The sequence below is a fragment of the Dromiciops gliroides genome, chromosome 2 (genome assembly GCF_019393635.1).
Source record: "Dromiciops gliroides isolate mDroGli1 chromosome 2, mDroGli1.pri, whole genome shotgun sequence".
Classification (NCBI taxonomy): domain Eukaryota; kingdom Metazoa; phylum Chordata; class Mammalia; order Microbiotheria; family Microbiotheriidae; genus Dromiciops; species Dromiciops gliroides.
This window is the reverse complement of record NC_057862.1, coordinates 528749871-528764120: the sequence shown is the minus strand read 5'-3', so window position 1 is coordinate 528764120 and position 14250 is coordinate 528749871. Positions and strand designations below refer to the sequence as shown.

Below are 14250 nucleotides of genomic sequence, written 5' to 3'. Positions count from 1 at the left end.
TTCATTGTTTAGACTTAAGAATGTGATGGAGAAAACATTAATAATGCCGATTCAGTTTAAAAGAATGTTTGTGTACATTATCTCTACCCCAGAGAGCCTGTTGTTAAACATGTGCCAGCATAACCCTGGCTCCATGGATCATCTGGTAAAGGAGAAAAATAAGCAAAATATAAAAGATAAGTTCCTTGAAGGCATGGGCTGTTTCATTTTGGTCTTTCAATTACCAGCATCTTGCACTCTATTTGGTACATAATGAGAGATTAGTAAATATTCAATGACTGATTAATTGCAACATGTACATTACACTGCTACCCTAGCAATATTCAGAGATCTAGATATTTTCCTGGTCCCCTCTATTAGTACTAGCTACTACTGAGTGTCTTATACTCATAGATTACCTTGTTATTTGTTTTTATGTTTCGTATATGTCTATACATGTAAATGTTTCCCTCATTTGGATCATAAACTCCTGAGGGCTGGGATTATTTTTGGTTCATTTGTTTTGATTTTCTTTTGTATCCCTAGAACAAGTGGCATATGGTAGGTGCTTAACAAATGCTTACAGGTTGATTGAGATATGGAAGTCCTCATCTCATTGTACAAACCCCATTTGGATTTCTATGAGAGAACATGAATGAGCATCACAGAAAATAGAAAAAAAAACACATCAATGGGCTAAAATCTGAATCATTGGAGGAAGACTCTCCATTGATGAGATTACAAATCCCTCATGGTTTCCAATTATTAATAGCACCATTGTGATGCAATTATCATCTTGATCATTCTCATTCTTCTTATTAGATATTATTATTCACCTTATTTTCTTATCTTTTCAGAGAATGGAGATTAAAATGGCCCTAAAACACATTAATATTCTGTTGTTGATGTTAGTATTAAAGTTATTAATCTCAACTTGCTTCTACATTCTCCAGGTATATCCATTTTTTGAAGTCTATATTGTCACCCTTCTTCTATGTGAAGTTTTCCATGATTACTCCATCTCACAACTTCTTCCTTTTCCAACCTACAGTTATTAAGTCTATAGCATTCAATTAGGCAGTTGTATTTTATAGTATTCAATTCAATGATTATCGAGCACCTACTATAAATAAGACTTTGAGCTGCTCTCTGGGGAAACAAAGGTGAAATAAGACACAGACCTCTACCTTCATGATCTTACAGTCTAACGGAGACACAAAAGAGGTTCTCAAATTGTGTTGTTTGTTAGTTACGTTATGCCTTAAATTTAATTTCCCCAATTAGACTGCAACTTTTTCAAAGGTAGGACTCACTTCTTTTCTTTTCTTTTCTTTTCTTTCTTTCTTTCTTTCTTTCTTTCTTTCTTTCTTTCTTTCTTTCTTTCTTTCTTTCTTTCTTTCTTTTCCTTCCTTCCTTCCTTCCTTCCTTCCTTCCTTCCTTCCTTCCTTCCTTCCTTCCTTCCTTCCTTCCTTCCTTCCTTCCTTCCTTCCTTCCTTCCTTTCTTTCTTTCTTTCTTTCTTCCTTCCTTTCTTCCTTTCTTCCTTTCTTTTAGTAAGGCGATTGGGGTTAAGTGACTTGCCAAGGGTCACACAGCTAATAAGTGTTAAGTGTCTGAGGCCGGATTTGAACTCAGGTACTCCTGACTCCAGGGTTGGTGTTTTATCCAGTGTGCCACCTACCTGCCCCTCTTTTATTTTTTAATCTCACTAATACCTAACATAGTTTTTTAGTGCATAAAAGACACTTTCAAAAATTGATCAAATTAGAGGGAAAGCATTAGGGATTTTATTTCCTAAAAACTTCAAAAAGCTTTGGGGGGAAAAGCCCTTAATCTCCAGTCTGGAGATACTTCTTCATTTCTGACTATTTGTTCACTTGCCTTCCAATAGGAAGAGGAGAAAAATAAATCCAATGAGTTATTTCAGTCAGAACTTCTGTCCCTAATTATCCTTGATCGAAAGCAAGCTTTGGTGTATACGAATGATACATGGAGTACTCTTTTCCTCACTCACAGTATGCTTTCTTCATCCCATGAAATATGTACCTTCCCGAAAGTCATTATGGAGAATATGGCCATGACAAGGCCTTGGTACTCCCTTAAGAAAGGGTTTGAGGAGTCAGGAGGACCTGAGTTCAAATCCGGCCTCAGACGCTTGACACTTACTAGCTGTGTGACCCTGGGCAAGTCACTTAACCCCAATTGCTTCACACACACAGAAAAATAAACAAAAATAAAAGGTCAGGCTGGGACTCGGGCCCGCCCTGCCCATGTACCTTAAAAAAAAAAAAAGGCAGAGGGCACAGTGGATAGAGCACTGGCCCTGTAGTCAGGAGTACCTGAGTTCAAATTCGGCCTCAGACACTTAACACTTACTAGCTATGTGACCCTGGGCAAGTCACTTAACCCCAATTGCCTCACACACACACACACACACACACACACACACACACACACAAAACAACCAACAACAACAACAAAAAGAAAGGGTTTGAAAACTTCAGCTACTCTGTGTAAATGTCCACTGAAGGCTTTAGGCATTCATTGTATTATGTTAATTTTGTTATAAAATAAATACCTACATTCTGTAAGGCATGGACATTTTGTTGTAGGGAAAAACTGTACTTATTAAAAGCCATATTTTTTTTTGGTGAGGCAATTGGGGTTAAGTGACTTGCCCAGGGTCACACAGCTAGTAAGTATCAAGTGTCTAAGGCTGGATTTGAACTCAGGTTCTCCTGAATCCAGGGCCGGTTCTCTATCCATTGTTCCACCTAGCTGCCCCAGGGACATATTAAATGAACAAACAAATATTGGTATTTGGCTATAGGAGCCTTAAATGGATGTTCCACAAGATGCTGTGTTAAGATAATTGTAATTTACAGGGGCAAAATTACTTTGAATTTCAATTCTGGCCCAAATTAACTGTGTTTTTATGTTGCTGAATGACTTTACAGTTCATAGAGGATGACCATGAGGAATAAATAATAAAAGTTTACTTTGTAGATGTGAATTTTGGTAGATGGGGGAGTACATTGAATAATGTAACTCAGTGGTTTAGATAGCCTCCAAAGTTGAGTCCAGAGCCACCTAGGAAAGGCTATGGTATCACCTCTAGGGAGCCAAGGCCTGGATCCAAGAAGGGTTTATCCAATTGGAGAGTGCAGAGATGAGATATATCACTGTCCACCTTCATAGCCAATTAAGACTTGTTGCCAACACAATCAATGCTAACCTTCACCCTTTACAGCCTAATAATCTCCTCCACTCCCTTTCACCTGTCCTGCAGTCCTACAAGTTACCCAGCATTCCTCCTCAGAAGGCATCAGTCCTTCAGGGCATTTTTTTTATCTTTTTAATAAAGTATTTTATTTTTTCCAGTTACATGTAAAGAAAGTTCTCAACTTTTGTTTATATAAGCTTTCCAATTTCAGATTTTTCTCCCTCCCTCCCCTCCCTCCCCCCCTCCCTAGACAGCAGGTAATCTGATATGGGTTTATATATATATATATATATATATATATATATATATATATATATATATATATATATATACACACACACACATATATATACATATATATACATACACACAGATATATACATACACACAGATATATATAATATTAAACATATTTCTGCATTAGTCATGTTATAAGAGAAAAATCAGAGCAACAAGGAAAAACCTCAAAATAGAAAAACAACAGCACCAAAAATAAAAGAAATAGTATTGTTCAATCAGCATCTATACTCCACAGTTCATTTTTTTTCCTGGATTTGGAGATCCTCTTCCATCATGAGTCCCCTGGAACTCTTCTGTACCATTGCATTGGTGAGAAGAATCTAGTCCATCACAGTAGATCAATACACAATGTTGATGATACTGTGTACAATGTTCTTCTGGTTCTGCTCATCTCACTCATCCTCAGCCCACACAAGACCCTCCAGGTTTCTCTGAACTCCTCCTGCTCATCGTTTCTTACAGCACAATAGTATTCCATTGTATTCATATACCACAACTTGTTCAGCCATTCCCCAGCTGATTGGCATCCCCTCAATTTCCAATTCCTTGCCACCGCAAAAAGAGCAGCCATAAATATTTTTGTACATGTGGGTCCTTTTTCCTTTTCCATGATCTCTTTGGGGAAAAGACCCAAAAGTGGCATTGCTGAGTCAAAGGGAATGCACAGCTTTATAACCCTTTGGGAATAATTCCAAATTGCACTCCAGAATGGTTGGATCAGTTTACCACCAACAATGCATTAGTGTTCCAATTTTTCCACAGCTTCTCCAACATTTATTATTTTCCTTTTTTGTCATTTTAGCCAAAATTATAAGTGTCAGGTGGTATCTCGGAGTTGTTTTAATTTGCATCTCTCTAATCATTAGAGATTTAGAGCATTTTTTTCATATGGGAATAGATAGCTTTGATTTCTTCGTCAGAAAACTGCCTGTTCATAACCTTTGACCATTTCTCAATTGGGGAATGACTTGGATTCTTAAAAATTTGATTTAGTTCCCTATATATTTTAGAAATGAGGCCTTTATCAGAAGTACTGGCCATAAAAATTATTTCCCAGCTTTCTGCCTCCCTTCTAATTTTGGATGCACTGCTTCTGTTTGTACAAAAGCTTTTTAATTTAATGTAATCAAAATCATCAATTTTGCTTTGTATAATATTCTCTATCTCTTGTTTGATCATAAACTGTTCTTCTTTCCAAAGATCTGAAAGGTAGACTATTCCTTTCTCTCCTAATTTACCTATGGCATCAACTCTTATGTCTAAATCATGTATCCGTTTTGACCTTATTTTAGTATAAGGTGTAAGATGTTGGTCTATGCCTAATTTCTGCCATACTATCTTCTAGTTTTCCCAGCAGGTTTTGTCAAATACTGAGTTCCTATCCCAGTAGCTGGAGTCTTTGGGTTTATCAAACACTACATTACTAGTGTCATTTACTACTGTGTTTCCTTTGCCTAGCCTATTCCATTGATCCTCCACTCTTTCTTAGCCAGTACAAGATAGTTTTGATGACTACAGCTTTATAGTAAAGCTCCAAGTTTGGTACAGCATTTTTCTTTCATTATTTCCCTTGATATTCTTGACTTTTTGTTTTTCCAGATGAATTTTGTTATTATTTTTCTAGCTCTATAAAATAATTTTTAGGTAGTCTGATTGGTATGGCAATGAATAAGTAAATTAATTTAGGTAAAATTGTCATTTTTACTATATTAGCTCTGCCTATCCATGAGCAATTGATATCTTTCCAATTATTTAGATCTGATTTGATTTGTGTGAAGAGTGTTTGGTAATTGAGTTCATAGAGTTCCCGGGTTTGTCTTGGCAAGTAGACTCCGAAGCATTTTATATTATCTACTATTACTTTAAATGGAATTTCTCTATCTCTTACTGCTGGACTTTGTTGGTCATATATAGAAACGCTGATAATTTATGTGGATTTATTTTGTATCCTGGTACTTTTCTAAAGTTGTTCATTTTTTCAAGTAATTTTTGAGTTGATTCTCTAGGATTCTTTAAGTATACCATCATATCATCTGCGAAGAGTGATAGTTTTGTTTCCTCCTTGCATATGCTAATTCCTTTAATTCCTTTTTCTTCTCTGATTGCTAAAGCTAACATTTCTAGTACAATATTAAATAATAAGGGTGGTAATGGACATCCCTGTTTCACCCCTGATCTTACTGGGAAGGCCTCTAGCTTATCTCCAATGAATATAATGCTTACTGATGTTTTTAGGTAGATACTGTTTATTATTTTAAGGAAAGCTCCATATTCCTAACCTCTCTAGTGTTTTTATAAAGAATGGATGCTGTATTTTGTCAAAAGCTTTTTCTGCATCTATTGAGATAATCATATGATTTTGGTTAGTTTTCTTATTGATGTGGTTGATTATGTTAATAGTTTTCCTAATGTTGAACCAGCCCTGCATTCCTGGTATAAATCCCACCTGGTCATAGTGTATTATCCTGGTGATCACTTGCTGTAATCTCCTTGCTTATATTTTATTTAAGATTTTAGCATCAATATTTATTAGGGAAATTGGTCTATAATTTTCTTTCTCTGTTTTTGCTTTGCCTGATTTTGGTATCACCATCATATTTGTATCATAAAATGAATTTGGTAGAACTCCTTTTTCACCTATTTTTCCAAATAATTTGTATGATATTGGAATTAATTATTCTTTAAATGCTTGGTAAAATTCACCTGTAAACCCATCTAGCCCTGGGGATTTTTTCTTAGGGAGATCATTAATGGCCTTTTCAGTTTCTTTTTCTAATCTGGGTTTATTTAAGGATTTTATTTCCTCTTCAGTTAACCTGGGCAGTTTGTATTTTTGTAAATATTCATCCATTTCATATAGATTGTCAAATTTATTGGCATACAGTTGGGCAAAATAATTCCTAATTATTGATTTAGTTTCCACATCATTGGTGGTTACATCACCCTTTTCATTTTTGATACTGGTAATTTGGTTTGCTTCTTTTTTTTTAATCAAATTAACCAATATTTTATCTATTTTATTGTTTTTTTTCATAAAGCCAGCTCTTAGTTTTATTGATTAATTCTATAGTTTTCTTGCTTTCAGTCTTATTAATTTCTCCTTTAATTTTCAGGATCTCTAGTTTAGTATCTAATTGGGAGTTCCTAATTTGTTCTTTTTCTAGTTTTTTAAGTTGCATGCCCAATTCATTAATCTCCTCTTTCTCTTTTTTATTCATGTAAGCATTTAGAGCTATAAAATTTCCCCTAAGCACTGCTTTGACTGCATCCCATAGATTTTGGTATGTTGTCTCATTATTGTCATTCTCTGGGATATAGTTATTGATTGTTTCTATGATTTGTTGTTTGACACATTCATTCTTTAGAATGAAATTATTTAGTTTACAATTGATTTTCAGTCTACTTTTCCATGGCTCTTTCTTACATGTAATTTTTATTGCATCATGATCTGAGAAGGACACATTTACTATTTCTGGCTTTCTACATTTGAACATGATGTTATTGTGCCCTAATACGTGGTCAATTTTTGAAAATGTGTCATGTACTGCTGAGAAAAAGGTATATTCCTTTATATCCCCATTCCATTTTTCTCCAGACATCTATCATGTCTAACTTTTCTAGTAATCTATTCACCTCTTTCACTTCTTTCTTAATTATTTTTTTGGCTAGATTTATCTAATTCTGAGAGGGGGAGATTCATATCCCCCACTAGCATAGTATTACTGTCTAATTCCTCTTGTAACTCATTTAATTTCTCCTCTAAGAATTTGGATGCTATACCACTTGTTGCATACATATTTAATATTGATATTGCTTTATTATCTATAGTACCTTTTAGCAAGATGTAGTTTCCTTCCTTATCTCTTTTAATGAGATCTATTTTTGTCTGAGATAAAGATTGCTACCCCTGCTTTTTTTACTTTAGTTGAAGCATAATATATTCTGCTCCAGCCTTTTACCTTTACTCTGTGTGTATCTCTCTGCTTCAAATGTGTTTCTTGTAAACAGCATATTGTAGGATTCTGGTTTTTAATCCACTGCTATTTGCTTCTGTTTTATCCCATTCACATTCACAGTTATTCTTACTAACTGTCTATTCCCCTCCATTCTATTTGCCCCCTTTGTACTTTTCCCCCTTCTTTCACCCTATTCCTCCTCACCAACATCTTGCTTCTTACCCCTGCCTCCCCCAATCTGCCCTCCCTCTTTATCACCCCCTCCCTTTTCTTTATGTTTTTCTCCCTTGCTTTTGTCCTCCCTTCTATGCATCCCCCCACTTTCCCTTCCCCTTTTACTTTCCTAAAGAATGAGCTAAGTTTCTTTATCCCAGTGAATGTATATGTTATTCTCTCTTTGAATCAAATCTGATGAGAGTAGAGTTGAAACAATTTTCACCCCTCATTTCTTTCCCTCTATTGTAACAGGTTTTTTTTCACCTCTTCATTTTCACCCCATTCCACCTCCCCTTTCCTTTCCTCCCTATATACTCCCTTTTTAACCCCTTAACTTTCTTTGTATCATCACATCAAAGACAATTTATATTTATACCTTCTGTGTATAGTCCTTCTCTCTGCCCACCTTCAGGGCAATTATAATGAAATTACTTCTACAGCAGCTGTATAGATGCCATTAGGAAAATCATCATTTCCCTAACATCCCTTCCCCAGTCACCCAAGTTATTGTTAGGGAGGATATGGATAGCGCTAGATGATTAAAAAGTTTAGAGCCTGTTGATCTCTATGCTTGAAGCAAACTGAAAAACCCAAAAAGACTTTAAAAGTTTCTCTTATTATGTACTATTATACATTACTGCAATGCAGAGATTACACCTAACAGAGGGCCTTGCACTTACTAGGGGCTAAAACATACTTATAAAATTGAAAGGAATATACAGAGAGGAAAAACACACATTGTTGATGAATTTAGAGACTTTTGAAAAGACTGTAGGGAAATTAGTTGCCATTTTTCCAGCCTTTTTGCTTAGGGATGTATGCCTTCTAACAGGAGAAGGTTGGCGTTGAAGCCGTTCCTTGAGGCATTCCTAAAAACAACTGAATTTGCTCCTCAAAGCTAAAGTATAATTTTTTTTATTAACATATCATAAAAAAAATCAAAGTTTAAACAAGATCTGCATTGGAAAAGGAAAGAGTTAAGGGTGCATTTAAGCACGTGAAAATTATTTCATCTTATTGGAGAAAACCAGGAATGAGTGGTTTTATGTTTTTTATAGTGCTATAAAGCTTTTTTCCCCCCCTCCATTTCTCTCTTCATAGATTTAGTGAAAAGAAGAATTTATGAGAAAAGAAAGATTGGAAAAAAGTGAAAGAATTTAATTTAATTTTTCTACATAGCCTAGTCAGAGGACTGGACATCCTGTAATTGAGAAAGGATTTCTATTTACTCACTTAGTGTTAACCAGTCAATGATACTTTGATTGGAGGTAAGTTCAAAAGTCAAGAAAACTACATACACACATGCACACATACTTTTCATTTGACCAAATTCAGGCCGAATTGATTTTTTAAAAAGAGAATAACCAGTGAGAAAGGTACCAGTATGTATCTCTAGTAAGTTTTTTAAAAAGGCTGTTCTGAAATAATTATCTAGTTCAATAGTTAGAAGTGTTTAACTGAAGTCTTTTAAATATATTTAAGGTAATAAATATTTTTAAAAATGAAAAAAAAAATGCTTCTCTTTATTTGTCTAATACAACTGTGATTTAAATGTTATTGTACATGGCTTCTTCTGTCCTTGGGCAATATGCTCAAATGCTTGGTTAAGACCTTCAGAGAGGAAAGAAAACCTCTTCAACTCAGTTACTGTGACATGGAAACACTGAAGGGACGATAAGTAGCATAGAAGTCAAAAAGAGAAAGTTTAAAATATCTAGATGGACATCTCTGATTAGACCCTTGGTTAGCCATGGAAATCTGATCATAATTACCTTGTTTATTTTAGTGACTAAGTATCATCTCCCCCAAGTAAGTAAAAGATAACACAGACTTACCAGTACACGACCGACAAAGGTCTGTGCTGAGAGCATCATGTCAATACGCTTGCGAAAGAGTCCATAAAAATGGTTTATCCTCAAATAAGGAATTTTGAAATGACTCTCTATTCCCAGACCCTAGGAACAAGAGAAACCCAATGAGAGAATATAAGTGCTAGATCTCAGACAAAGGAGACTCTATTCTCCAGGTAGAACTATGTGAGTTAAAGCCTTGTATCCAAGGTCTCTACTCTCACTGGGATTATCTACCAACTTCTTTACAGATTCTTGTAGCTGCTCTAGGACACAACTGCATTAGTGAAGATTCTTAACTTTAAAGTTTGCAAAGAGCCTTACAAATATCATCTCATAAAAAACATAACAAAACAACAAAAAACCCCAATATTATCTTATTTTATCCTCAGATACTTATCTTTATTATCCCCATTTCATAGATAAGTGGACTGAGGCAGAAGGTTAAGTGACTCTTTGCCAGGGTCATACAGCTTGCAAGTGTGTAAAGCTGGATTTGAACTTCATTCTTCCTGATTCTAGCTCTGGCCACTCTTCCCACTATGTTAATTTTGCTTTTGGATGCCTTGTGGGGCAAGTGTTCACTAAAAAAATAGAAGGGTGGACTTTACCAGGAAGCCACTATTGTTCTCGTGATCTCTGGGAAATTCTTTAGCTTTACAAGGCAGAGGAATGCCCATTAACTGTGTCCTTGTGATTGATAATATAATTATAGACTCTTTGGGTTCATGGTTCTCTAACCTCCCTGTATCTACTGAACTTGATCAGTATTCTCTATCATTTATATCCATTAGGATGGCCTTGCAAATAATAGATGCTCAATAACACGTGTGGATTTTGCTTGTGAGTATTAAGAGTCTTAGAGACAAGGTCTTAGAGATCATTTAGTCCAACCTGTACTTATAGTAGGAATTCCATTTACATGTTTATCAAGTGGTCATTGCCTTAGTTTGCAGGCAGCTAGGTGGCACAGGGTCTAGAGTACAGGTCCTAGAGTCAGGAAGCCATGAGATCAAATCCAGCTTCATATATTTATTTAGCTGTATGACCCTAGAGAAGGCACTTAACTTTCCTCAACTGTAAAATGGAGATAATGTTAGTACCAATACCTCAGGGTTGTTGTGAGGATCAAATGAGATAATATTTATAAAGTGTCTAGCACAGTTTCTGCCACATAGTAGGTGCTTAATAAATGCTTATTTTCCCCCTCCCCTATCCCTCTCCCTGGAAACCTCTCAAGGCATCCCACTACACTTTGCAAATATTCTAATTGTTAGGAATTTCTTTCTTAAAATATTTCTCTGTGTGTGGGGCATAGGGGTGGGATGTGACATGTGCACAAGCACACATACAGGAAGAATAAAAGTAATCTTAGAGGGATAGAGGCAAATAGCTGGAAGGATCAGGAAAGACCTTCTGCAAAAGATGACATTTGAGCTGAGATTTAAAAGAAGCCAGAAAAGCTAATAGGGAGGTGAGAAAATCATTTCGGGCATAGGGGTACCGACTAGTACAAAGAAATGGAAGTGGAAAGGGGGAGGGAAGTTTGTTTAAAATAGCAACCAGGATGGATTAATATGTAAGAAGACAAAAAAGATGGGTAGGGGCTACATTTCAAAGGGTTGTATCTTTTAAAATTCATTTATAGGGGCAGCTAGGTGGCACAGTGTATAAAGCACTGGCCCTGATTAAGGAGGACCTGAGTTCAAATCCAGTCTCAGACAATTGACTCACCCTAGCTCACTAGCTATGTGACCCTGGGCAAGTCACTTGCATTGCCTCTCAAAAAAATAATAATAATAAAGTAAAATTCATTATATATAAGCCTAGAGATAATTTGCAAACACTGGAGTTAATTTGAGTCAGATATTTAATATGTTTACATAATATGCAATAATAAAAATAAAGTTTTATTTGATATGTAGGACATATGCTTCAGGAAAATCACTTTGGCAATTTTGAGAGTACAGTAGGCCTGAGGAGGGAAGAGAAGGTTTGGAACAACTGCCATAGTGAGTTGAATTAAAAAAAAAAAGTCGTCAAATGAAAAGTAGAATTGTCTTGCTATAGTGAAAGCCCAGTTGAGATTAGTTCACAAATTTGTAGTTGACTCTGTCAGCACAGTTTTGTGACTTTTTCCTGATCTGTTTATATCATTTTTGTAACACAGTCTTAGAGAGCTGTCTAGTGAAGGGAGGTGGAATGGGGGTTGGCAAGTGGGGTGGGGAGGGTGCTGAGAGGAAAGTATCTTGCCAGGATTCACAAAGCTAATGTCTGTTAAAGATGGAACCTTGAAGCCAAGGTCTATTTTACTCTGAAGTCTGCTCTTTAACTCTCTGTCTACTTTACTGTGAATCATCATGTTAAATTCATCTTTCTCAACAATGGCAAAATCTCCTTCTCTAAAACTTCCACCCATTGCTTCTAGGTCTTGTGTCTGGAGCAGAACAAACTGAATCCCTATATTTTACATGGTAACATCAATTAGCTAAAGATAATCACCATCCTCTCCCTGTGTCTTCCTGTCTCCAAATTAAACATCCCCAGGTGGTAAATATTTTCCACCTGGATTTGAATATTCTCATTATCTTGTTCATCCTCCTTTAAATATCAATACACCTTTTTAAATGTGGTGCTCAGGACCAAAAAGTATCCAGTGAATGATTAGATAAGGAAGAGTCTGCCTATAACATTCTTTTGTTCTATCTTTCAAGTAGCTTTGTCAAAAGACTTGAATGAGGTGAGTCAGACATGACTTTAAGTTGGAAGAAATCTTAGGAACATTTAGCCCAAACCTCTAATTTGACAGATAAGAAAGTTGAGGCTTAAAGAAGAAAAAAAAGACCTTGCTGAAGGTCCCAGCATCTAGCAGCTTCCTGTTTTAAACAAGCATTTTTGTTTTTGTTTTTGTTTTTGGTTTTGTTTTTGTTTTGCAGGGCAATGGGGGTTAAGTGACTTGCCCAGGGTCACACAGCTAGTAAGTGTCAAGTGTCCGAGGTCGGATTTGAACTCAGGTCCTCCTGAATCCAGGGCCAGTGCTTTATCCACTGAGCCACCTAGCTGCCCCCCTTAACCAAGCATTTTTAATAAGTAGGTGCTCAATTTCTGTGTCTATACTGGGGAACCTCTGTAAATTCTGTCAGCACTGTCTAAATTTGCATTGTGAGACAGACAAACTTTTGCCTTCTTACTTAGAAAACTCAAAATGGCTCCATGACTGCCACTTCCTTTTTATGTTTTCTAAATTTGCTCAATTAATAATTTCCTCTAAAAAGTGTTCCTGAGTTGCAGCTCAGGAAGATCTGAGTTCAAATGCAGCCTCAGACACTTGACAACCTTACTATTTATGTGACCTGGCAAGTCACTTAACCTTATTGCCCTACAAAACAAAAACAAAAACAAGCAAACAAAAAATATTCCTGGGATTTATGCCAAACTCATTGGTTTGCAGTTTGCTGAATATAACTGTTACTCTTTTAAAGATGGTGCTAATATTTCTTAAATAGGGACTATATTTCCTGATTTCTGGTACCTGATCCATTTTCTATAATCCCTCAAAGATTAGTGGCAGCACCTCAATAATGATATCTGTGAGTTCTTCCAGAATTTGGGGGCATATCTCATTTGAGCCAAGAAATTTTAGCTCATTTAAAGCCAACATCTGTTTTGCTTTTTTTTTTTTTTTGGTCTTTGCTTAACTTATCTAAATTAAACAATTACTTAAACATTACTTAAACCATTTTTGTTCCTAATTGCATTCTTCCTGGAAGACCCTGCTCTATTTAAAAGATTAAGGCTGTCTATACTCCTGTGCTCTCATCTTTACCTTGACTTATTTCTGTCTTTATACTAATCTTGTCATCTTTCTACCAGTCTATGACAAAAAGTTATCTCTCTTATCCCAATAACATTTTTACTTACTCTTATGCTCATCTACTTCTGCCTCCTAAGTTTTTATTAGTTCTATTAACCTTCCTATTTCTTTTCCATTTTTTCAGCTCAAGTCTCTATAGCCCTTCTGTCTTCAGAACACTAGCATTTGACATTTTTTACTATCTCTGCCCCTCTTTCTTGAAACTGCATTCTTTTTGTAGTCGATAGCAGCTTTTCTTCTTTGTTTTTTTCAGTGTTGTTCTGCAGGCCTCAAGTATCTCCTTATTCCAGTCTATCTCCACTTAATCCTCAAAATGTTATTTCTAAAGTACAAGTTTGAACATGTTACCCCCTATTTAATCAGTTATAGAAGCTCCCTATTTCCTCTGTGATCAAATATAAAAAAGAAACAAAAAACAAAACCGTTCTGTTTGGTTTTTTTGTTGTTCTTGTTGTTGTTTATTTGTTTTTTGGTGGGACAGTGGGGGTTAAGTGACTTGCCCAGGGTCACACAGTAAGTGTCAAGTGTCTGAGGCCAAATTTGAACACAGGTCCTCCTGAATCCAGGGTCAGTGCTTTATTCACTGTGCCATCTAGCTGCCCCCTTCTGTTTGGTTTTTAAAGCCTCTCTGTAATCTGATTCCCACTTACCTTTCCAATAGTCTTAGACCAAAACCTTTCAAAATTAGTCCCTAATCTCCTTCCCCCAGTTATTCCCAGATCCCCCCACCCCTTGCCATTATACAATGACAATGGCCTTCTTGCTGATTCTCCTATTATATTTTCAGTCTCCAAACAGCAGGCATTTTTACTTTCTGTCTCCCATACCTGGACCTCTCTTTCTCTCTCTCTCTC

The 14250-nt window shown here is 36.0% G+C and overlaps 1 protein-coding gene across 1 annotated transcript in view; it reads right to left on the bottom strand.

Annotated features, from left to right (window-relative positions):
• The window catches only part of KCNU1 (potassium calcium-activated channel subfamily U member 1), a 261654-nt gene that overhangs the window by 231687 nt on the left and 15717 nt on the right, over positions 1-14250 (bottom strand). The window contains 1 exon segment of the mRNA XM_043981056.1: positions 9508-9627. Coding sequence (XP_043836991.1) covers positions 9508-9627 — 120 coding nt within the window.